At 41.9% G+C, this 25408-nt stretch overlaps 3 protein-coding genes across 22 annotated transcripts; 1 reads left to right on the top strand and 2 right to left on the bottom strand.

The window, feature by feature from the left end:
- Positions 1 to 85: 85 nt before the first annotated feature.
- Positions 86 to 7969, bottom strand: nfyal (nuclear transcription factor Y, alpha, like). Of its 18 annotated transcripts, none has more exons than XM_062540460.1 (10): positions 7439 to 7637; positions 6627 to 6729; positions 6268 to 6354; positions 5323 to 5469; positions 4943 to 5074; positions 4523 to 4625; positions 4134 to 4303; positions 3458 to 3637; positions 2918 to 3028; positions 86 to 1256 (listed from the first exon to the last, which is right to left on the bottom strand). In XM_062540460.1, exons 2-10 carry the CDS (start codon positions 6699 to 6701, stop codon positions 1194 to 1196), a joined length of 1068 nt encoding a protein of 355 aa, XP_062396444.1. In that variant the 5' UTR covers positions 6702 to 6729; positions 7439 to 7637; the 3' UTR covers positions 86 to 1193. The 18 variants fall into 18 exon arrangements, with proteins under 18 accessions (XP_062396444.1, XP_062396445.1, XP_062396454.1 ...); XM_062540461.1 differs by having other exon boundaries at positions 3464 to 3637; XM_062540470.1 differs by lacking the exons at positions 6268 to 6354; positions 7439 to 7637 and adding an exon at positions 7856 to 7969 and having other exon boundaries at positions 3464 to 3637; positions 4152 to 4303.
- Positions 6763 to 10228, top strand: ngrn (neugrin, neurite outgrowth associated). Of its 3 annotated transcripts, none has more exons than XM_062540472.1 (4): positions 6763 to 7001; positions 8895 to 9161; positions 9270 to 9380; positions 9497 to 10228. In XM_062540472.1, the coding sequence occupies exons 2-4, from the start codon at positions 8950 to 8952 to the stop codon at positions 10128 to 10130; spliced, it is 957 nt and encodes a 318-aa protein (XP_062396456.1). In that variant the 5' UTR covers positions 6763 to 7001; positions 8895 to 8949; the 3' UTR covers positions 10131 to 10228. The 3 variants fall into 3 exon arrangements, with proteins under 3 accessions (XP_062396456.1, XP_062396457.1, XP_062396455.1); XM_062540473.1 differs by lacking the exon at positions 6763 to 7001 and adding an exon at positions 8488 to 8590; XM_062540471.1 differs by lacking the exon at positions 6763 to 7001 and adding an exon at positions 8490 to 8684.
- Positions 10229 to 10381: 153 nt separating this feature from the next.
- sort1b (sortilin 1b) lies at positions 10382 to 24991 on the bottom strand. Its single transcript, XM_062540450.1, has 20 exons — positions 24384 to 24991; positions 22439 to 22498; positions 20276 to 20349; positions 20031 to 20133; positions 19528 to 19689; positions 19144 to 19217; positions 18175 to 18224; positions 17835 to 17962; positions 17356 to 17506; positions 17103 to 17258; positions 16630 to 16736; positions 16398 to 16500; positions 15966 to 16134; positions 15210 to 15400; positions 14796 to 14985; positions 14459 to 14575; positions 13882 to 13990; positions 13371 to 13483; positions 12938 to 13067; positions 10382 to 12719 (listed from the first exon to the last, which is right to left on the bottom strand). Exons 1-20 carry the CDS (start codon positions 24636 to 24638, stop codon positions 12705 to 12707), a joined length of 2457 nt encoding a protein of 818 aa, XP_062396434.1. The 5' UTR covers positions 24639 to 24991; the 3' UTR covers positions 10382 to 12704.
- Positions 24992 to 25408: the final 417 nt, after the last annotated feature.

The following is a 25408-nucleotide window of genomic DNA, read 5'->3' as shown; positions in this document are numbered from 1 at the left end:
TATTTAAAATCTCATCTTGGATAAGGGCAAATCTCTTATGAATTTCCCATAAGAGGAAATAAAGTGAAAACTCAACACAGAACAATTTCATGAACACATGACATTTAATTAAAATATATTATATAAAGACAGCATAAAACATAATCCTAACAAATATGCATCAATTCCTTTGCCCTCATCCATATTTTTTTAATAGATGCCCTGCAAAATAAGTATAAAAAACTGCAATTTCAACAAAACATGGAAGACACGTAGTGCCACATGTTGGGGTTGGGGAGTTGATGAGAAACATGAAACAGAAATGCTTTTAATATCCTACACAACTACAATTGTAATCAAAATATTTGTGTAAAAGTCTTTCCTGTTTTAGGAAATAGTGTAGGCCTACACACACACACACCAGCTGAGAGCCTGTCCTTGCTCCCCATGAGGTACAGACCCTGGCTCTCAACAGGTACTCTTGTTGACTCATTTATTTCTACGGTTAACAAGACCTGCACAAACCAAGCAGAATGAGGGCCACGAAGGACTAATTGAAGTTAGTACATGAAAATTCATCGGTTGCTCCGAAAAATGCTATTTGACACTTCCACAGAGAACGGTGTGGAAAATCTAAATCTTATCTGAGGTTTTTCTGATGAAAGTCTTTTTACAGTCAATGTATTTTTAAAAAAGCTACAAATCATACACAACCTTTTTTTTTTTTTTTTTTTTTAAGGACCATGTCATAAAAAGGGCAACCTACTGTATAGGTCATCAAATTAAAGGCTGTAGCGGTTCTCATTAAATCAGGAACAGATTTCAGCGTGTGATCTCGTTCATAGAGGTCATCTTCTTGACCTTCTAGAGCTCAAATTTCTCTTTTTGGGCGAGAGAGCCCGAGGGGAAACCTGTACACTGTTGACATAGTGGGGCTGAGTAACATACCCTCCATCAAGGGCAACAACGACACCACTTCAGGAAGACGAGGGAAGCTTAGATGCACACGCCTGACTTGTTGATACGCACTGAAGATGATGTAGAAAGCCAGATCAGCAAGGAGCTGCTTGCTGGTTGGTTGGTTGGTTGGTTGGTTGGTTGGTTGGGTGGCAGTGATGCTCTCAGTTGATTGGATGTTTAAGGAGGAAGGGTGAGGGATCGTCAGGGTAATGGGAGACTTGCAGACTCATGGTATTGTACTGATGGATGTTTCCCTATGAGACCCGGATCATCTGGGCCACAGTCTCATCTCCAGCAGAAGAGGAGTCTTGCTGCTCCTGTGGGAGGAAGAAGCAAGTTCATCATTACACATGGCCCACAAGGACACACTCACATAGGCGTACGGTTCTGCGGGTTTGAGCATCAGTTCTGTCCTTAAGTCTTTTGGATCCCCTTTGTTAAATTCAATCTTGGAGGTACAGTTTTCATATATAATCACTGTTCGATGAAGCACTTTTGATAAAATAATCAAAAAATGAGCATATGTTACTCAAATGGATTTTTTACTCAGCATTTATATATAGCCTGTTTGGTCCTCTTTTACCAATGACTTCAAGTCACCAACAAAACATCCTGGAAAAACTGAAGTCTGAATCAGACAATGACATTAAGGAGAAGCATCGGATCTTAAAATATCTGAGTATTTTTGGACTTAAAAGCATATATCAGGAGAACAGTGAGCATGGCAGACTAAGGGGCATAGGACAGGGAGAGAATTAATGAAGCCAAGCTAAAGCAAAGCAACAAAGCATGAAGATGAAATTGAAAATCTTGTTACATGATAGTAACCAATTACTGATTCGAAAAAAGTTGAAAGTTGGCATGTTCTGTATTGTCATTTATTTAATGAATTAATGACAAAAAAAACAGATCAAATGAAACATGGAATGACAGAATGGCAAATGTGTGCCAGTGAATGGTAACAGAAAGGAGTAAGATGACAAACAAGCATGAGATTAAATGAAGGTAATCAATTGTTCTCGATCAACATTTCCTGCAACCTTGCCATATGAACATGCAATAATTATGGGGAAAAATACACAATACAGCAAGAGCAAAAACTTTTTTTTATAAAACAAGCGTGAGCAAAGAAATCCATGCCCTAACAGCACTGGCAGAAAAGAGTGAACAGCAGAGTGTCGAAGCAGCTGAGGCTCCCTGTGGTCTCTGGAATTCTGGCACCTTAAGTTAAATTAAGAAATCAACCACAACCTCAGTAGAGAATGTACACATCATGCCCCCTCTCTCATTTCTGACAAGAGTCAGAGTCTTACAAGAATTTTACAGGAATTTAACATACAATTTTATCATTTAAAAACAGGAAAATCATGGAAACTCCAGTTTAATTCTTGCTCTAGACTATGTGCACAATGAATGGGTTATCTGATACATTCAACACTCTCTATGTAAATGTCACCTTACAAGGTGAACATGACTTCTCTGAACAGGGGCTGTAGATTCAAGTGCCTGGAGTAAAGAGGAGCTTCTCCAGAGACCGTTGGATGACGCAGGTTAAAACCCTAGGGCCAGACTGCATAGCAGTGAGTTAGAGGTTCTTAACAAGACATGGGGCTGGATCCGCCCAGAACCTCCTACTGGCCCACGGCTCATGCCAGTGTAGTGCAGTGCTCTAAACAGTCTTTTGAAAAAAGAAAAAAGGAAAAAAAAAAAAGAAAAGAAAAAGCATAACTCCAAGCCACAGAAATAGCTGCACGCCCATGAATGCTGCCTGAGCAAGGACTCTGGGCAAGCATGTCATGGCTAAAGCACTGTGGGGGGAGGAGGCATAGGGCAGGGCGGGGGGTTGGGGGGGGTTAGAGAGCTAAGCCAGAGGTGGGGTGCCTTGAGGCAGCCACTGCGAGCAGAACTCCACTGCTCTGTGCATGTCTTGCTCCTGCTTCACACCGCTCGCCTGCTGCTGCCTGTGCTGGTGCCTCACCTGCAAGGCGGCCAGGGCCATCTCCTCCTTGTCCTTGGGCGAAAAGAATCGACCGCCGTCACCTCGCTTGCGTTGCATGGCGTGGCGGTGGCGTGATTCATGGAGATATTTCTGTTGAGGAAGAGAGCGAAAACAGACAATGATGTATACAGTTGCACACGCGAAGTTAGCACTATAAAAGTATGATGAAAATGGTCCGGCAACTTTCAACTTTTTTATTGTTTATTACTTAAATAACATAGATTTTGATGAGTGCTAGCTTTAAAAAGGCCATCAGATGATCCATTAATTTAAGTAAAGCATAAATGTGATTGCATTGCCATAAGTCCAATTATGTGTGTAAAGTCTAAATGTTGCAGTAGTGCATTTACACAATACTGTCAGGGGAAAAAAATGTGATTTCGATACCTGACCGCCAAAGCTTATAATCAGTCAGAATCTTGAAATGGAGTCCATTTAAGCCATTCAAGCTAGCACTCAGTACAGACAATTCTGCTATATTTTTTTAGTCGCCACCCACATCCTAAGAGGCCCACTCACACTCACCCGCCGCTCCTTGGGGATCTTGCCCTCAGCCTCCAGCTTGGCGCGGGCCTGCCGTCTCTTCAGGATGCGGTGGTACTGCTTTGCATTGACGTAGAGAGGCTCCTCTTCTAGCATCTCTGCTCCCGGCAGGGGAATTCTCTGGATGGCTGGCACCGCGCCACCACCAGGCACCATCTGACGAGGAGACAGAGCAGGAGACAGAGAGGGAGAGACAGGTATGGCTTAATTCACTTATGCTTAATCAGATGTTCCAGAGTTTTAGAGCTTTTAAGGAATGGCACTGTCACAAGGCAGTGTGAGACAGTGACACCTAGAAGTCATGAAAGGAGGCGGTTACTTGAAGCGAAAGGAAGAGATTACTTGAGCAGTTTTACTGAATAGAATCAGATAGCTTAAAAAATAGTACTGAAATTAACAAGAAAGGAGTAAAAAGAATGACTAAGAGATTAAATAATTAATATGAGAAACAAAATGTTGCATGGAAATGATAGATTAAAGATTTAGAAATGAAAGATCCCAAGCCAAAACCCAAAAGTGAAAGATAAACCCCACGAGAAGAGAGAAAGAGGATTTTAAGTGATTATGTATTACATTGTTGTGCTACACTCCAGGTCATCCCCCAGTTTTGGTGAATTACTACTAAATGTATATGTAAAAATATTCAAGGTACCTCATGGGAAGGTCTTACCATGACCATCCCCCCCGCATTGACCATGTTGCCAGAGACCGGCAGCGTGACTGTGACTGTGCCCTGGCCACTATTGGTTGTGGAGGTGTTGGCGCCCCCTGCCTGCACAATCTGCGTGCCGGCCAGGCTTCCTGCTGGGATGGTGATCATCCCTGCAAAAAAAGAGGGGGAAATTCTTTTAAAAGCCTCCACTAAAGCATTTTAAATAACCTTGAAACAAAAACTACAATACAAAATAATACCAAAAGCAATCATTTCAGTAGTAAACCAACTGTAAAGAAAATGTCATTCTGATGTATATGAATTTCTAATTTTACCCACAAAAAATAAACCAACTGTAAAGTCTATACAAAACTCCTTGAAGTAAATACCTTGCTGCAGGACGGTGCCATCTGCGTTAACAGGCTGATAAACAATGGTTTGGCCCTCGGCGGTCTGAGCCACTTGCTGTCCCTGCACAGTGATCTGCTGTCCCTTTAAAATGAAAGAACAGAGAGATTCAGACAGGACATTAAAGATCAACAACATTCTCTGGGTCAATGTTTTTCTGTTCATGGTGCTCTTCAAAAAGGACCTGAGATAACTTTTGAAAAAACAGAAGAATTGAGGCACTCCTAAACAGGGCCCTGATGAAAACCATGGCGTTGAAGTTGGCATGTGGCCATTTTTAAATTAAAGGCTTTTTATATTTATCAGGAGTGCCTCAATTCTTCTATTTAAAAACAAATAAATAAATAATTAATCACAAGAGGTTGGCGTTTCCAAAGACGGACCTCTTGGGTGAGCCTTACCTGGTTCTGGCCGGCGGTGATGGCAGCCTGTGGCTGCTGGATGATGATCTGCTGTGCTTGCCCCTGCTGGCCCTGGAGCTGCAGCGTCTGCCCTCCCTGCAGCTGAATCTGCCCCGGCTGCACCAGCTGGATCTACAAAGGCGAGGAAGAGGACCAATGAGAGAAACCGAAAAAGGAAACCGAGAGGCTGGGCTACTGGAGAAAATGGGTGCACTCGTCTTCAGGTAGGCGCTTACAGCGTGCTGGCTTAAAGCAATGCATGCTGGGATTAACACAATGCGGAAAATGCACTGTATGGAGTCCAGCTTGCACTGCTTTGAGCCAGCCTTACCAGTGGCTGCTAGAAGACAAAAGTACCCAAAAACAGACCGCTGGCTTACCTGCTGCAGGCTCTGTGCTCCAGACACTGGGACTTGCATGATGGTCTGGCCCTGGCCTCCAGGCATGGCCTGCACCATGATGGGCTGGCCAGAGGAGGTGATGAGCTGTCCGCCACTCACCTGCACCATCAGGGGCTGGGCTTGCACCTGCCAAGGAGGGACATTGAGGAAGGTTAGTAGGACCTGACGGTGCGCTGTGGGGGGTTGTCTTCACATGCAGCAGCGGCACCACGTGAAAGCGAGAGATGCACAGAGGAGTAATATGTTACGGCTCAGGGTTACCAGCCCAGTCTAGGCCCATCACCTGCGTGTAGGAGTTAGAGCTCATGAATGGATGGCAAATACAGCGTTTTGCTTTTTAGAAGATGCTTTTTCTAATTCAAAATGGCTAATTTCAGCTGTTACAGGAAACATCCAGTCTCAATGTGCAACAGATGTTTACGTCTCAAAGCACTTGGGAATGAAATGAGCTTCTCTAGTAGCTGGTAGGAATGCAGAATTTTGATGGCCTGTCTTTAGAGTACTGTACATCAAAAGACTGTGATAAGACATGGTGCAAGACAACAGCACACACACATGCAGCATGTTCAGATGCAACGTACACAGATTTTGATCCATGAGATGAGTGACCAAGCTGCAGGTCGAACAGATACCATGTACTTCACACAGGAGTGTGACGAGAGGCATGCTGAAACACTGCGAGTGCACAATTCACTACACAATTGTCAGGGACCGGTGACATGAGTTAAAGTTTCAAATTCGGAGTCTCTTTGTGAAAAGAAGCCACATGGCATCAAGCTCACGTAGCTCTCTTTCGGCAGCATGGCTGACCATGTCCTCGTGGTGGGGTCATGACAGGATACTGAAGCATGCTGGACTGGCTCACAGCACATATACAGAGAGTGCATGCAGAAAGGCAGAGCTGGAGGTCAGAGTTCACACCACTACCTGGAGTGTCTGCACCTGCTGGCCTGTCGCCGTGGCCACAGGTGCCTCAGTCTGCAGCTGCACAGCAGTCACTGTGCCCTGTGCCTGCAGACAATGGCACGTTAGCACGGTGCAGCTCACAGGAGTATAGGAGCCACGATTAAAACAAAATAAAAAAAATCACACCGCCAACACACTCAAACACTTGCAGAATCAGATAAACATCTAGTATTAAAGCACTGTTGCTCAGTTCCCTCTCAAGTAATGTCAAGCAACACTCTGAAACAAAACACTCAAAATGCAAACACTCAGTGGACACTGCTGTCTGAGTAGCTACTGACACCATTTCCTCTTAAACAAGTTTCTTTAGATCATACCTGCTGCTGAATCTGTCCATTGGTTGCCTGTACCACGATCTGCTCCCCAGTGTTGGCGGTAGTGTATTGCTCCATGTCACCGCACGTCTGGATTCTCCTCTACCTATGAGAAGGTGAAATGCAATTGTAAAGGCGACTTCTGGCATCAAAAAAGACAGAAACTAAGTTTTTGAAGGTTTAATTTAGTCAAAAAAATGCAAACTCGTTTAATGTATGCACAATGAATGCCGTAGGTAGAGAGAGATGATTTGTCACTGTCAAATGACAGCCTCTACCTCACCCGATGATCACAACAACTCATCAACGCTACAAAGCCACCACACTGCACCTGGTACCTTACGTCAACCAACTACCACCACAAATGGTACAATAAAGGTAACAGTTGCCTACTAACAATTGGAGACTTTATTAGAAGTCACTATGGAAAATCCCATCAGCCGATAAAGATACTTATAAAGAAACTTGAACCAAAGGATCGGAACAAAAGTAGTTTCAACTCATGCGTGTAGCTGAAAGTAGCTAATAGCTAACAAATAATGATAGCATTGCTAGTTAGCATGGTTGGAGGAAGGACGTCAACACTGACGATACTTGGAATCTTGCGGATGTATTGTTTCCAATAAATTATTTAGGTAACATGCTTGCTATCTTCATCAGCTAACATTACGTTCGTTATGTTTCCAAGAAAGTTCAAAACACGATCCTTATGGTGTGACTGAGGGAATGTTGGGGCTGCCGCGCAAGGCCACATCTACCAGTAGCTGATAGATGAAAGACTAGTGCCTTTTTGTTGTGAAACAACACAAACATACCTTCGAATATCGTTAGACCTAGCTGTAAAAAAGAATGATGGGAATGTTATCTTCACGTCGGCTAACATCAGCGCGGAGATCTGTCTAAACCCAACTGATAACTGGTTAGCTCGATATGGGACCACAGTGTAGTACGGCTCAACGTTACCCGTTCGTTCCCCCCCAAACAAAGGAACAACGACACGTCTAGCTAACTAGCTAGCTACCTTGTAATTTACAGCTAACTTGCTTGCTAACCCATGGCCATTTCAGTGGGCTTCACTTTCAACGCCAGTGTTGGTCTAGCACGCCGAGGTTGTATTCGTCTCACGTTACCGTTTCAATTTCTGTATTTTGCAGAATTAGTAATTTGGTTGGTCAATGACAAACCAATCCGTGTTGTCAGCTACCATCCCTTTCAAGCCGTGCACCCTTTACCGTTTCTCTGCTGTCCGGTTATCCTCTGATTGGCTCCAGCGTAGATCTCAAAAACCCAATCATCAGAGTGTGCAGAGAAAATGGCGCTAATAAGAAACCCAGCCAACAAAGGGGCAGGCTTGGCAGTCACGTGACTGTCGAAGACTGACCTGAAATAGAAGACGGATGGCACAACTCACAACGACCTCAGGGGAGTTGATACAATGTTCCCAGTTCACACTGATACAAAATGTTCTACACAACTACTGCAACTATGTAACGCATTTATTGTCGTCAACCTCAGTTTCTTTTAGAGACGCATGAGAGTATAAAGACTTTGGCCAAGCTAAATAATACATGATCTAACTTGAAAACATATAATTTATATTATTAATGTATTTTCTGAAAATTGTGTCAGACAACAATGTTAACGTTGCATATTTTAAATATTAAATCAATATGTTGGTAGTGTCTGGGCGATAAACGTATAACTTCTATGTGCAGAGAGAGAACTGATCATGAGAAATGATAAATGATTAGATGGTGTGGCAAATGTTTCTTTTGGGTTTGGGATACTTCTGCTTCTTTACTGACCAAGCCCATAAATACTAAAGGCCACGCCCTACGTCTAACGTATTTCCGGAAAGGAGGAAGTACGTAACAAAATGTGTTTTGATATTTTCTAACCCATGCGTTTGATGGTTGTAACTTTGAACGATCCGAGTAACGAATAATTTGAGCAACATCTATGTTCTGGTCAGTCTAACGAGATGTCTACATCTTGATCCTTTTTTCGCAATCCTTACCGTCTTATTTACCCTGCGTAACGTGTTGTCTGGATCACAGAGAGGTATGTAGGCTATGTTAGCCTAATTCATTTCCGACTAAATAAAGGCCAAACACAGTAAGGTCATGCAATGTTTAAGGTAAAATACAGCAGGGCAATGTAACAACAAGAGCATTGATATAATAGCAAACTAGTTCGTTATTGCAGCGGCCTGTCACTTTATATGTTGTTAAACGTGAATACCTGATGATAAACCTTTCATTTATTTCGCAGTGTTGAGAATAAATCACACCCCTCCAGCCCAAGTGGTGTCAGCTGACGTCCAACCATGTTCATGCCTACAAGAGTGTTTCGTTTTGTGGCCTTCAAGCTCGGCAATGTCCCACTTAAAATGCCAGTGTGTACATCAGGGCTGGCCAAGCATGATGGATGGAGTCAGAGAAGTCATGTCTCAAGTCACAGATATACACAAAAGCAGGAGGTTAATAAAGAGGAATTTGGTCTGGATGATATGGATGCACAGATTGAGGCAGTGATCAAGTATGTTTATTATTCAAAACTAATAACTGTAAGGAAATGTATTATTTTATATAGGCTATGGATGTTTTAATCCCATGTTATGTCTGACGATATGGTGCTTGCTTACAGAGAAGAGAAGAGAATGAGGAAAACCTTGAAATTCCACAAGATCCATAGGCAGCTGAGGCCAAGTGGACCCCCCGTCCGTAAACTTACTTGGGAAGCCATTGAACAGATCAGGTCTGACATCTTGTACAGGAATGTAAAATATATACTACAATGTTTCTCCACGTTCTCTGCACTGCACAAACTGGAACAATTTTAGTGACTTGCATGCCGTGCTTTATTTCCACCAGGTTTCTAAAACGGGAGTCTCCTGAGGAATGGACCATAGAGCGGCTCGCTGAGGGCTTCTCAGTCACTCCAGATGAAATTTCCAGAATACTCCACAGTACATTCAACCCAAGCCCAGAGCGGAAACTGAAGCAAGATGCAAAGCTGTTGGCTAAACAACAGCAACCATCTCTTGCAGATGGGACAAAGGTTCAGCCCAGGTTACTGCCCAGGAGCAGCACCCCGCTAACACTTCCCTCAGGAACCACAGGAGCCCTGGTGGCTAGTCAAAGCAAAGGAATGATGAAAGTGGACAGTAAAAGCTCTACTGATATTTCTCTGGGGACCTCACAACGGTCAAGCACCCGGTCAACAGACCATCTGAATAGCATGGTGCCCACACGGCGCAAAGATAAGACTTTAACCAGTGTAAAGTCAGTGGAGACAGAGGAAGATGATGTTGATGATGAGGATTATTATGAAGATGAAGATGAAGATGTGGATTATTATGAAGATGAAGAGGTCTGGGATGGGGTTGCTTTTTCAGATGCAGAATTACAAGACATTGCAAAAACTATGGCTGAAAAACATATTCCAGTAGTACAGAGGGGGAGAGAATATTTTGATGCAGATGGTAATTTTCTGTACCGAGTATGAATGTTGTAACATGTTATCTGAAACAGATAACCAAGAATGGTTTGCATTTGAATGTGGTAATGGTACATTGTCAATTTGTGAGCTCGGCAATATAAAACACTCCCCCAAAGACTTGGCAGAGACACTGGCAGAGTTGGAAAAAAAAAATAATAATTAACACTTCCATGTGACTACAATTATACTCGTTTGTTTTGAAAAAGGTCAAGACATACATTATTTTGAGACACACAAGCAAAATTAAAATCAGCACAAAAGGGACACATTATTTATTTTTGTTCTTCAACCAAAGCAAATTCTTTCCAATATACAGAACAAGAGCAGCTGATACAAAGTTGGAGCAGCTGGATATTTACAGAGCTGTCACATTTAATGCTATGTACATTGATTCAAACCGCATGACAACCACCACACCTCAGAATCATCTTGTATGTGTACCCTTTAGCTCAACACACCAACAGCAATCATTTCAACCGGACCTATTGTGCAAATAAGGGGACATAAACCGGTTTGTCACTAGGAAACCATGGAGCTACAACTCGATTAGCTTATGATCGTCTTATCAGATCTCTAGGCTGCCACTGTTATAAATTGGGTAAATGGCAGTCAGACAATATTGCTTTCAAAATGGCAGACGAGAAGCCATCTTTGATGACATGACCATTGCTTCTTGGGTTTACAAAGCCAAGCCCAGTTCTCAGGTAACTGTTTAAAATTGCAGTAGTCGTATGACTTTGGGTTGGCCATTATTTACAAAGAAACTCAGTGAGGCAGACCATATGAGGTACTGGTCTTTGCTTTAAAGGCAAAGCCCTCTACAGTATGTGTGACAAACAAGACAAAATAAGTTCCATTGGAAACTGAATACAAGGGATGGGCAGGAAGACCTGATACCCATAATCAATTATTTAACATGAGCTTTACACCACTTTTGAAGGCACAAACTATACCTCCATGTTAGGCACTTGTTTGAACACATCCAGACAGTAGTGTGTACATACTTGCAGTGGGCATTCCCTTGTCGGGAAAATGTATATGATCTGCAGTATAAACCTGTGCAGTGGAGACAGAGCTTTTTTTGCACTGGAGGTCTTTACATACACTAATAAAACCTGACAGGGAAATTGTCTACGGGAGTATCTAAGTTACATTAATCATTAGCCTAAATTACCATTCATGTGTTTGATTCCATTTCAAACAATGAAAAATTTTTACTAGGCATGGGAAGGAATTGTAAGGAAGACTTCAAACATTTAGTTCAATTGGGGGACAAGATGTACTAAACTATATCTCAAAATGTAGAAGGAACGTCCAAAGATACAAAGATACATCAAAATGTGTACATGCACTTTCTGCCATTTTGTTAATGGAAAGAAAGTGGGGAAAAAAAAAAAAAAAAATATGAGAAATGGCTGACTTAACAAACATGTATAGCTATTGTGCTGCCTGATCAACCATTATGGTGCAAAATTGCTGTTAATGACAATGTTTTGTTAGAATTTAAAACAATGATGCCCTCTACAAAAGATTTCACACTTCTTTATGAATATAAACACAGCCTATCAATTAAATATCAATGCATTACATTCCTTTACATATGTTTCCTTCACATGTATTCTCTCTAATAGAATCCAAGATAGCATTTTACAAAATGAGGCCCAATCCAGTGCCTAAATTCTAGCCCGTACCCTTTGAAAATACTCTCCTTATGGGGCCTTACATACACTTGTGCAGCCACACACAGTATCAAATTATTCCCAGTTATGTCTTTTGACGATAACTGACCAAATCCAGCTTGGTAAGCTTGCTTTGCTGATACACTGTATCTAAGCACTGTATTGCTTATTACATTAGAAATATGGCTGTCTAAACACTTATTCTATGTAAGTAGTTAGGTAAGAAGTTGGAAGTTCCCAGATGTTAATCCAAAATAAATATTAAACCAAAATAAAGAAATCTCTAAAAATATTCAAATCAATTCACAGGAGGAAAAAATATTACATTTCCAGCATTTTTCCATATTATTGGTGGATTACACGGAAGTAAATGTAAATATGTATGTAACGACCCCTAGAAATTACTTTTGAGGTTGACAAGAAGGTAAAAAGAAAGACTGCCTTTAACAAATTCGTTTATCTGTACCCGAACATACATTTTTGTAAAAAGATATGAATCTGCAATAGTACCTACCAATTTTTAAAGAAGCTAACAATTTGTCAGACCAAACGACTTCCCATGCCAAATTGATGTTTTTACAACTGCTGTTCAAAAAGTGATCATAAAGAAAAGACAGGTAAGACTTTGCACGCTGAGCGCTTACCACTGAAATATGCTCCTGTTGCGCAGCCTACAGTTACTACACCTGTCACTACAAGGTTCACATAGATACCGTCTTGTTGAGTGCTGTGCAAATGGAGGCATCTTATCCATCAGCACCAAAGCAGGAAGTGGGTGATGGAGGTGGATGAAGGCTAGATCTGCAGGAAATTACAGTGTGCTTGAAGAGGAGAGAGGAGCCTTGCACTGTGATGAGATGAGACACCAAACGTCTCTCAGATTCCTGCTGCAAAGATCTCCTCATTCCAGAAGGTCCTGAACACATAATAACAATGGTGAATGATTGACAAGCTATTACAAAAGGCAAGCAAATGCATAGTGATTGATACAGGGTCATTTAGACACAAATTATAGACCTGTTAAATGTATGTTTAATGCTTTTGATCAACACTGTGACAGATACAGCACAGTTGGTCTTTTATCACAGCTCTAAAGAGAGTGAGGTTAAATGTGTTCATGTTCAGGAGTCTTACCTCATCGGAGTCATCATGGAACTCAATCTTGGCAGGTGCTGCTACACTGGTGTCCAATGGCTCGTCTACACCCTCAATACCATTGACCTCTGCATTGTGTTGCAGGACAGAGTACCTGTGTACCAGGAACCTGTGGAGAACAAAGTAAGTCCTGTTGTCAAAACTCATGGCATTAACATCCCTAACATGTACTGACCAAGACAACTTTGATTGATGGGACCTTACGTAAACATCATGAAATAATTACTTTTATTTTGTACTTATATCAAGTAAATAGATAAGCAATTTCATTATGAACACAGAAGGGACGCTCACTTGCATACTCAAAAATGTCTGCAACCTCTAAACTTTAAAGACTTTTTGAGGGTCTAAGGTGTCTGCATGTTTCACATAGCTCATGAGGTGACTTTATGATCAGGTGCAGCAGACTCACCTTCCTCCACAGACATATTTCTTCACAAAGAGAACTCCGGCTGCAATGCTGATCACCAGAATGACAATAACAGTGGCGATGATGGGAGCAGAGCTGGAGGGGTGGATGTCCTTCTGTCGGGGGATAAAGTGAGGGAGACAGACACAAATCTCTTAACAAAGTCCATTATTTGATTTTTGTTTTTTGTCCATTTTTTATTTATTCATTTATGTTATTACTTATAAATGCTTTTTATGAGTACATGACAATAAACATTGAACTTGAACTTATTTTGTCAGGGGGCATGTACACTACAAGTCCTGCATCAGAGTTAGCTATATGGCTAATTTACATCTGTGGTCCCTGGGAAAAGGACAATTTAGACCATACAGACAATGAGATCAATACAGATAACACTTAACTTTTACAATGTGAAATTGTTGCCAACTCTCACACATTGAGAGTGAGATTCATTCATTTGATTGGCTCCATGTGCTTCCACACCAATCAAATGCTTGAGGGTTAGACTCACCAGCAGCTCGGGGTCTATGAGGTTACTGACACAGTTCTTGCTCAGGTCAATTTCCCTTCGCTCCGGCTGTTTTCCCCCCTCACACTTATCACCTGGAATTTTCCGGTAGCTGGAGACAAAATACGAGGGAGGTCATAAAATAGAGGTCATCAAGCATTTGGAGTGAATGATTAACCAGTACAAATACGGAAGGATGAATGGGACCCATATTCCAAATATGTGCTATAGAAGGATGTGGCTCCTCTCTGACAAAGATACAGCAATCAGTCCTCTACTCTATCGGCTATCTACTCTCACTCTTGTTCCACCAGTGGTGATCATGAAACCATACGAGTTACGGTACTTGACCTCAAATTTAATTTCCTACTTAAGATTTTACCTTATTTGAGCACACTAAACTACCCTTTCTGACGTGCCCGCAATGTTCTGACGCACGGAAATCTGAGGCCAACGCAAGTGTGATTTTCATCGGATTTGACCAGAAAGTCTACTCCCACTCATTTCCTGAAGATAAAGAAGATGAAGATCCAATAGCTGTGGTTTTGTAGACATCAAGGTGAAGAAGAGGAAGTCTTACCCACTGGTCTGCAGCTGTTCTTTTTTGCCATGAAGACAGAACTCCAGTACATGGCCTTTGAGGTCAGGTTGCTCCACGCACTCCGAGCTATTTTCTGCACGGTAGTAGCCAAAGTCACTATGAAAGAGACATTCCACATGAACATACTGATAACAGAGGTAACATGGATGAAAATGTTGCCAAAATACATAATCAAATGAGACTCAAATCACCAAATTCAGTGGCAGCGAAAATTCAAATCCTCAAACAAATGATTGACAATTTTAGCCAAGGATGAGGGCAGGGTGACCTTCCAGGTCAGTGTGAGGGTGGTGGTGGGTTTGCGTAAGGGGCTTACCAGAGGAAGTCATCCAGAGTACAGGGGCAGGGCGTGTGCTCTTTGTTGACAGTGTAGTCCCTTCCATTCCAGCACACCGAGTCTTTACGTAGCCTCAGGAACTTCTCCTTGTACCCCAGCATGCATCCGTCATTGGGATCGCTGATGTCATCAGAGTGAGCCAGCCACTGCACATAGTCATTATCCTGACCTGGATGATAAAGCAAAAAAGGAGTCAGACTTCTGTAAAGCAACCATTACCAATAATACAAATAAAACTAAGCAGTAATATAAAGATAACACCTGTTCTTTATATCATTTAAACTACAAATAAACAGTATATAATTTAACATTAAAGCTTAATTTATATAGACATATGTGCACAGTTGATGGAAAGATTTGTCATTATCTTGACTTCAAGCAGTGCTAACGTACAGTCCCGTGTCAGAAGCTCCCTGAAGTCGATGGTGATGGAGACCCAGTACTGACTGAGGAAGGAGTCCCGGTATCCCCAGATGCTGACATTCATGGAGCGCGCTCCAGGCTCCGACGCCAAGCCAGTGAAGTAAACTGGGTCAGTGGTGAAGTTGTACACATGCCAGCATTGACCTTCATCAGTAGAGAACCTGCAGAAGACAAAACACAGATGCACATGAGTTAAGATGCTGCACATGCAAATACACTACTCACAAAAAGTTAGAGATATCTGGCTCTTGGCGGGTGAAATCTATGGAAAATATTAAAAGTTCAAGGTATTATATCATGAAAGTAGGACATTTAAGTAGAAGCATTTAATGGTGATTGCCTCATTTCAAACAATTTATTGAAACAAAGGCAAACAAAGTTTACCCAACAGCTGAACATCCCTGACTGTACACACTCATATAAGAGTGTCACTTAAGTCAGACATCACAGAATAATGACTTCAGAATAAACAGACACATTTGTATATCTTTCATGGAAAATCGAAGTGGTTATATTTAGGATGGTGTCCTTTGAATCCTTTGATGTGTTCAGCTCTGTTTATTTCCCCTGCTTCATGCGTGTCCCTTTCTTATATCTATAATGATTCTGCACAACGTTTGTGTAGTCTTCAAATGAATTACAACCATCTGCAGTCTAGTTCTCAGTCAGAGGCTGACTGTTTGTGGAAATCTTTCTGTCACAGTTAACTTTTGGGCTAGTGCTCACTTGACGGTGGAGATGGGCTCGTTACTGTGCTCAACCGCCACCAGCAGACCCCCCGAGTCCAAGATGGCGTAGTGGTGGGGGCCTTTCAGCGCCTTCTGCCACGAGTACCCGCCGTCATCCGACACGTACACATCCGGTGTCATCACGGAAATGGCATCGCCCACACTGCCTGCAAGCAGTCACAGAGGGCAGCAGTGGTGAGGAGAGATGAAACCGTCCAGGACGAACTAACACACACTCACACAGAGTCATAAAGATAAGCCGAATTCAAATATGTGCCACTTTATTTGTTTAAGAAGTGGTAAACTCTTGATAAGACCGGGTTAATACATTACCGAAGTAGAATAACAGGTTTGTAAAACGAGTGGCCAACTGACCGAGTGCTATAACAGGAAAAGTGAGTGTGGTGTTGAGCTTGGTGAAGTTTCATACCATGAGCCAGGATGAGTCCCACTGCGTTGGGCTCGGAGAGGGGCAGCATTGGGACATTCAGCTTCATGGACGTGCTGTATGACGCATGGATGTGTAGACTGCACTGCAGGATGAGATACCGCTCAGGGTCAAAACGCTTGTGTGATATGAGCATGATATTGCCATAATATGTAAAACCTTTATCTTTTAAAGAGTGGCACTCTGAATGGAGCGGAACTGTGGGGCGCCTTACCTTCTCCTTGTCTGCAGCAGTGGAGTCACACTGACTGTTCAGAGGTTTCTGAATGGGAACCCACTCTCCTCCCTGGTCAAAGGACATGACACTTTGCACAGACCCATCTACAGGATACAGGAAGACATTGGCATTACATGCATCTGACAATACGCCGTTACAGGTTTCAGTGTCATGTTTAAGTTTAACCAAACAAAACATACTGTATATCTGCTGAACTGTATAAAGTGTAAACTGTTTGGGCCTGATACACACATTAACAGTTAAAAGTGAGGATAAACATGATTATTTTGTGTATATAACCACTCAAACCAATATGACACAGCACAGGCTTGCAATGACTTAATAGAACAACGTCAAGCACAAGTCAGTTTATCTGATAGACAGTCATCCTTGAGTGCAAACAGGCAATGGGCTGAGAGAGTTTCCTTAAACAGATCCTTAGTCCTCAATCTTAAGATAAGAAGTCCTACCCTCATCCAGAACGCTGGTGACGAAGACTCCGCGGAGGGAGGTGACATTGGTGAAGTCGGTCTCGCCCCCTGTGGTGGTGTACAGGTGGCGCTCCAGAGATTTGGAGTACACCGTGCCACGGTCATCTGACACATAGATGGTGCCGTAGCCCGTGTCTGAGGAAAAAAAAGAGAGAGATTTATTTCTGATATGCATGATCAAATGAAGAATCAAAACGAATGTTCCAGAAGAAGAAGGAAAGTGAAGACTGACCACCGGGTTCATCCACATGCATGAAGACCATGTCGTTGTTTGCCGCCAGAATGGAGTAGAACTGTTCGTGGCCCACAGCAGGAAGCTGGGCCATATTCCACACCTCTCCTTGGTCTACAGACACGTAGATCATTCGCATGTTGGTCTGTGACTGTGGGACATACAGTGATTATTAAAACATGTCCTTAGTTTTCTGTTTAGTTATACATTTGGCTTTGCTTTTAACCAAAAAGTAAATTACTTGTGTCAATTATTACAAGGGCCAGTCTTCCCAGAGCAACTCGGGTTAAAGTGCCTTGCTCAAGGGCACAACAGTGGCAGCCGGGAATTGAACCCACAACTACTTAATGCACACAAAAAACAATCAGCTATAACCACTAGGGCATAATAATCACAATATGTGACAAATGTGAAAGTGACACTCTTGGTTACTAAATCACAGTGCACGCACTGGCACAACTACTGCATGCGGAACTTACATTTCCAGTCATGACAGAAGCAAACAGGAAGCGCCCACCAATTCCAAAAGAGTAAATCTTCTCAGCAATGGTCTTACTGGTTTTTCCGTAATCTGAAGTCTTTTTCAGCACAAGCATTCCTCGTTCATCTGAGGGGAGAGACAGAGAGAGACAGTTATCTCAAGAGTGCAAAACAACTTGCAACCACAAGAATTATTGGTTGTATTTAAATAATACTGTGCTCTTTCAAGGACTGGCATAATATGCCAACCACCACTTCTCCTCTGAGACCTGCAGTAATTTTAACAACATGGAAAGAACTACGCAAATGTGAACTCATTACACTATTCATCTCACTCACAGCAAGATCCATTGAGATTTGTGGTAAAGAACAGGGTCTTGTCAATCCCCCTAGAAGAAAGAACAAGATGTACGAGTGTTAAAGATTATATACAGAAATATAAATAACAAATTCTACATAGCTCTGGGTTTAGCTGAGAGTTTAGTCTCTCTCTCATCATGTTGGTTTATACTATCAAATATGAGAAATCTGCTTAATCTCAAAGTATCTGCATTCTTCGTTGCAGTAATTTAATCATTGTAAAAACCCTCATGTCAGTACAGACACACACACAATAAGACACATTAATTGGACGAAAGTGGGTATTTTAGGCCTGGGTGACAACCTGTGGTTCTAGAATTTCAGCAAGAAGAATTTTGTGCTCCGTTACCCCTCCCACAAAAATGCCTCTCGCAGTGAAAACAAATGTCTCACTATTTACTTCCCCCTAACCTAAGAGGAACTTTCAGCGGCTCACTCTGGCGTCTGTGTGCTGAGCGCGGTGTGTCACGTGAGCTGTTTATCACATGGGTGTCGGTGCAACCTTGCCCTACTGAAACTCACACCCTGTGCAAACTGTCCTGTTTGGCCCAGGGACTCCCACCCTAGTTATGGCGTTGTCTGACCCATTTTCTCACAGGCTAAGGGTTCGAAGTGCGATACGCCAAGCATTATAAAGGGGCAAGTTTCACTATGTCTGTAACTATGCCTGAGAAAACACTGCGGTCATATCAACCCGCACAGAACATAAATAGAGAAATGGGGCCAGCCTTAATTTGGTTTATTTGACAGTCAAGAACAAACCCAATTCCAACATTTTGCTAAGGTTCATTCCACTGAGCATAGAATGAAACTCCAGAAGAGGATTTTGGTCAGTGGCTGATCTAGTAAAGAGCTGACACAGAGTGATTTGGGGTTCATGTGACATGCTTGTATCACTACTGGAAATTAGCAGTGATGCTCAACAGCAGCGGCCTTTCTGGATCTTACCATTTCATGAGGCAGACCGTTGAATGGATCATCCTCCAGTTTAAACCAAAGTTTTCTGACAACCACAGGTCATGCTGAAAAACATGATGATGTTATTAGTCCACCTGCATGACAGATCACACTGATTTAATAAACCTACACACACTCACAGGAACTACAAATTAGCATTCAGCTTCACTGCTTTCTGCACAAAGTCTACGACTTAAGCACGTGTCAGCTACTTAGCAATAAAATGTGCAGCAACATAATTTAGATAAGGACTGTGACTGATTATCTCCCATATAACAATCATTAAATATAACTGACAGGGTTCAGATGTTGTTATGCTAGAGTCAAATGCATGAAGGAATTCCACTATTTAGGCAGGTGTGGGTGAAGCCCTACCTTGTTGCTCATGACAACTAGAACATTGGGATCATGTGGGTTGTACATGATCTGCACCATGGGATGGAAGGGCAGGTCAACATGACTGAAGCTGTTTCCAGAGTCTGACGAAAGGAAAATCCTTGACCCTGAAGTTCCCGACACATCCCCAGTGAGAATCACCTGAGCAAACACAGTGGGAAAATGAAACAGGTATTCACAGACACAGACAACTCAGCCTCACACAAAACACCACATTTTATGGTCACATGAAGACCTTGGTTTACATGAAGTTTGAATAAACAAATCAAGTCTTTTGACTACACATTTATGAATGTACCAATGTTGCTATGATGGCTTCCTGTAGTGTTTGAAAATGTAACAATACAACATAACTGATGTCAAACTATTTGAATTGATATTAATATGTATATAAAATATTTTAATTGAAATGTTTTTTTTTTTTTTAAAAACAAAACAAAAAAAAAACACCACAGTTTATGTGCCTACAACATCATCCTTACCTTCCCACAATTTTCAGGGCCTATAGCGATGCCAAACTCTGTTTGAATGAAGGTGTTGTTGATGAGGTCTGTGACATCCTGGAAGGATTTCCCATAGTTCTCACTAGTATAAGAGCAGACAGAAGAACCAAATACCATAAACCAAAATAGATTGAAACAAACAAGTGGAAAGTATCATTATTGAGACATAAGCATAACATAAAACCACTCATCACAAAATGAGACAGAATAGAAACGCTCTTTACCTTCTGTATAGTTTGGACTGACCAAACCTCAGCATGAATAATGGAACCTGAAATGTTGTCAGAGCCAGGACAACCTGTATAGTGGAGAGGACAAACAGCACCATTCAGACAAGGATTACAGAACCTTCCGGAAACAATGATGTCATCTCAGTAGAAGGTTTATGAATTTTCTCCCAATGGTGCAATGCCTGTGGGCGAAATCATGTCTGCCGCCCCTAGGGATGAGCTCTATGGTAGTGCCACTGCTTAAAGCCAGTCTGCTAACTTCCAACAAGAAATAGAAAATAAGAGTGTGTCTACCATCCTACAAAGTAGTGTTCAAGTATCTTAAGGACAATGCACAAGGTTTGATCAGAGCCATCAAGAAAGCGGAATGCCTATCGAATCAGCTGGAGGCTGAGGGCAGAATAACCACACAGAGAGCTTTTCGTATCATTTCTGAAAGCAGAACATCCAGATGTGGAACCATCATATTTGTTCATTTGTAAAGGGGAACACATTCCCTTCCTTCATCTACACAGATCAAAACCCTTTCGTTATCCCTGAGAACACAGACAGACATTTTTCATGGTAAAGGCTCCCGTGCCTTCCTCTCACTCACTCTGCAGGGGGGAGAGCCCATCTCTTGGGAATAATCACAGTGGTATAAACTATGCTAAAAATGGGCTAGTCTATCTTTATGCACTTCCTGACAAAGGTCACGCTAACCAAAATCTTGTTTCACAGCTACTCTCAGTCTGCTGCTCTTGAGTGGTGAACGTTGTTTTCCTATTCACTGTACTCTATTCACTGTACTCTATTAGCAGTACTCAAGGACATGGGAGGAAAGGCACCCATGCATGCAGGCAAAATAGTGGAAGGAGCTGCTTGGCTTGTAGAGTATGTTTGTCCAGATGTTTTAGTGCTCCTAGTGTAGTGCTTCACCCGAGTTTGTTCGGTTCAGTGGAGCTGCTTGTTTCACTAAACCAGCTCCCTTTCAAGTAGGAGTTCACAGAGGAGGAAACGGCAGCAGTCAGAACTGAGGCTGCTGGCACAGCTCTCCAAGGCTGCACTAGGCTAGCTGCCTCGGCTTGTCTGTTGACAGCTCCTTGCCATCTCCTCTTCTGTGGACTCACCGTTACACACTGCACACATTTATGATCACGGCAAAATCAGTCGTGCAGTTATTCACCTCTGCAAAACGGAAAAACAGTGCTTGACCCAAAGAAACCAAATGAGCACCTAATATCACCCACTTAGCAGCCTACAGTACAAAGTGACTGCCTTAGAGCACACTAGCAGTAAGTGGAGCCTTGAGAGTCATTGCTAGGCCAAGGTTGTTATGCTTGGTGCTCCCACAGAACAGCACAAGGGCATCTGGGATATGGAGTCAGGACTTTTCAAAGAAAAAGTAAAACTATATCTCCCATCATGCCACACCTTTTTGATAGTAAGTGTCATATAGTGATAGATCGCTACCATGATTTATCCTGACTGTGTGGCAGTCTTCCATTTATCCACTCGCTTTTTATGGCTATCTTTTAACACAGGCTGTTCACAACACAATACAGCCTTTGAATGAGATGCACCAAACAACACCATCTTGGTGATCTTGTGATCTCCCAATCGAATCAAGCCAATCCGGTCTTATGAGGTCACTGTTTGCGGCACTATTTGGTAAAAAAAACCCACATAGGCGCTAAATTTCACATGAGAGAGCATTAAGAGCATTGGGGGGCCTGCAAGACACAGAGTTGGCAAACCTGTTCTATACTGGGGCCAATATGATTGCAGGTGTGAATGAGAGTCAACTTTACACCACACTGTAGTTTCACTGCAAATCTGAATATCTTGACTCTCATCCAAAGAGCCCAATTAGCAAATTCCGGTATATATGCGCCACTCTAAGTCCAGGAAACAGAATAAATGTGTAGGATCACTTGAGAACAGCGTACCTGTAAGGAAAGGCTCCGATTACAGTCACATGTAAGGGGAAAATAGGGGCTGTTCACCAACAGCAGACCTGATACATTCTTAAAGATTGGCAGAGCAGGCTCCACGTCAAATTCAGAGCTGAGGAAGCATAGCATGGTGCACTGCAACAGCAACAGACGCTGCAGGTGTGTCTTGGTGAGACAGAGCTGCAATGAACAGGAAAGGGTGAACCACAGAGTGAGAACTTACCCCAGTTCCATCGCCAACCCAAGCAAGGGACACAGAGCCACTCAGATCGTTGAAAGAATACTACAGAAAATGCAAACAAAAGTATTAATACATAGTATGGATATAAAACCATTTTTTATGCATGCTTGAGAAATATTGAAACTCAATTTCACACTTGTACAGGAAATGCTAGCGGATGTTGCCCCCCAATCAGTATTTGCCACATGATCAAAAATGAACTTCTGCAAATTTTGCAGAAGGGTCTGCATCTGTGACTGTGTCTGAAACATCTAATTTTGTATAATAAAAAGAATGTCTTTTATAAAACTAAAACATACAAAGCTCCCTGTCTTCCTGATTTGTGCTGTATGACTTTTTATTAAATTATCATAATATGCTATGCTATTTTTAGTGTTCATACATTTCGTCATTTACCAGACAACAGATTGAAAAATATACCTTTCATTTGAGGCACTGCTAAAATCAATGTTCGAAGTACAAAAAATGAACCCCTTGCCGAGTAATGGCTGTGGGCTATGGTCATTGTTGTTTTAGACTGAAAAGAGAATTTGAAGGGAATGTTTAACTTCACATTAACTAAACTACCTCTCAACTTCAAGTTTCAAATATGGTTTATGATATCCTTTATGAAATGTTTTTTAATATCCTTCCCAGGAAGTCAACAAAACAATTAAGCTATTCCATTTATGTCTTTAATGTAGCACTGAGCTAAGATATACTTCAAAACATTAGATGGAGACCTTTGTCTAAACACAATATGAGGAAGTACATGTAGGTGCTTTAAAAAGCTATTTACTTTTTCATGAACCAGTCTGATTACAACAGCTCCATGGAGACAGTCATTTGAAAATTATGGCAACACACTACATTCATGTCTTCCTTTCAAATACATTTTAATCTGAGTTTTTCTTGTGTGTGTGTGAAAATCTTGCTGAAAGAATGTTTATACAAACAACATACTTCTTAAGGGCCCCTATTTCTGTTTGTTTCATGCCTTATGGCTTTCAGTTTCTGTCCCTATAGCCTACTCCACTCCAGCGAGCATCTTGGTAGAAAGAATATTTGCATTCCACACAATATAGCTTTTTAATGATCTCCTAAGGCATGCATGTGCTTGAGGAGTATTTCATTCACTCTGTGTTTCTTACCCAAAACGTGACATGACCAAAATACTTTCAATTTCTCTGTACACTCACTGCATCTGTTACCCTGAATAAAACACTTAAATCCTCTAATCTCCTAAAGCAGGTCTGCTCTAATTTGTCCCACACTACCATACACACACTGCATAAGGAATGACTGGCAGAATATGCTCAGACCACTTGAAACCACACGCAGAAGATCAGAAAAAATAGTATTTTTAATAAAGAATGATCTGACATGTATTTTCACTGCACATTGGACAATGACAACGTGGAGACCAAAGTATTTTCCAGAATTCAGTGAAGGCAATAGTGGGAAAATAGGCAAGAGGACAGCCAGACTTAGCTGCTGGCTGAAAGCTCTAGATCAATTCTCAACCCCGTGACAGGAGGCCTGTTCTGTATGTTGTTACACAAGTTTATCCAGTGCAGTGAGTTTGAACCATCTGAGTCGCCCTTAAGCCATGAACTGCGTGTGGGATTGTGCTACCCCCAAAGAGAGAGTGTCAATAACAACTCCTTATTTCTTACACTGACTTGTGTAAAATATGAACAAACGTTTTGGCTCTTCAATAGTGAATTGTATGCTATATTTAGGCTATTATAAGGCATTATTAGGCATTTCAAGCTGTGTCTGTTTTTGAAAGAGGAAACACATTTGAGCTCATTTTCCTATGCACTTGTACAGTATCGTTGCCTTTGGAAAAAGCAATTAAGCAAGGCCTAGAGGACAACAATAGACAAAAAAATGGGCTCTATGTGTGACATTTTCACAGGTGCATGAGCAATTTATAGTGACTTACGTTGTGAGTATTGTCGGCTAACTTGCTCTGGTATCCCTGAAGAGCATTACAGGTGTCATCTCTTTCATCGATGCTCCTCTTATTAACTTTGTGCCCAAGTGATCTTCTTGTAATGTGGTGCTGTTCCAGTTGGGAACTCTTCGCGAAAAAAGATGAGTGTGTTGGACGAGATGAGTGTCTAGATCCCTCTCGGAAATCTACACAAAACACCACGGGTAACAAAAAAACTAAGAGGCAGTACCACAGCCTCCCCATTATTCCAATGCTGTGAATATCCAAATGGGATGACAAATCAAATGTCCATGTAGGCTAATGCTAGTAAATTGCAGGTCGCTCCAGCGCGGCAGAAGATGTCATCAACAAAAAAACAGTTTTCCTGACAGCGGGCTATCTGATCTGCTCATCGTAGAGACGGGTCAGAAGGTACGTTTCGAGGCGGCGCGTTGATGCACAACGATGTTTTCTTGAGATAGGCCTACGATTAATTTACAGGAATTTACGACTGTGCGTAAAGATTCAGCAAAACGTACTCCTCGAATAAACCGACGAAAATATTACATAAAGTAATATTGTGGTTGCATTGTGTGTCAAAAATGTCCCTTTATTATGAGTCCCTATATTAAAACACAGGACTGCACCTTGTAGGCAAGAGTAAATGATTGGATAGCGCTTCATGTGACACGAGAAGCCGTTATTCTGATTGGTCTGTATCTGGTTTGTGTGCACAGGTTAAAGCAACGCTCAAGTTTGGTTGTCCGGGACCAAATCTTGTTCCGCGTAAAAGCGTTTACATCATTAAATTATACTGAAACTAGCTTTAATGTCGTTGCGAAAGTAGAACTATCCACTGACATGTCAAACAATGCTGCGGGACAAATATAATAATAGGCCTACTTGTATAACTATAATTGCCATGTGAATAAAACAATTGAATAGGCTGCCAAACCCATAATACGCCACAAAAAAATCAGGAGTTGTACCAAAATATAACAAAGTTTATCTTCTGTAGAGGTAGGCCTATAGTC

The sequence above is a fragment of the Sardina pilchardus genome, chromosome 7, assembly GCF_963854185.1.
Source record: "Sardina pilchardus chromosome 7, fSarPil1.1, whole genome shotgun sequence".
NCBI classification, from domain to species: domain Eukaryota; kingdom Metazoa; phylum Chordata; class Actinopteri; order Clupeiformes; family Clupeidae; genus Sardina; species Sardina pilchardus.
The sequence above is the reverse complement of the archived record's forward strand: the minus strand, read 5'-3'. Positions and strand labels throughout refer to the sequence as shown.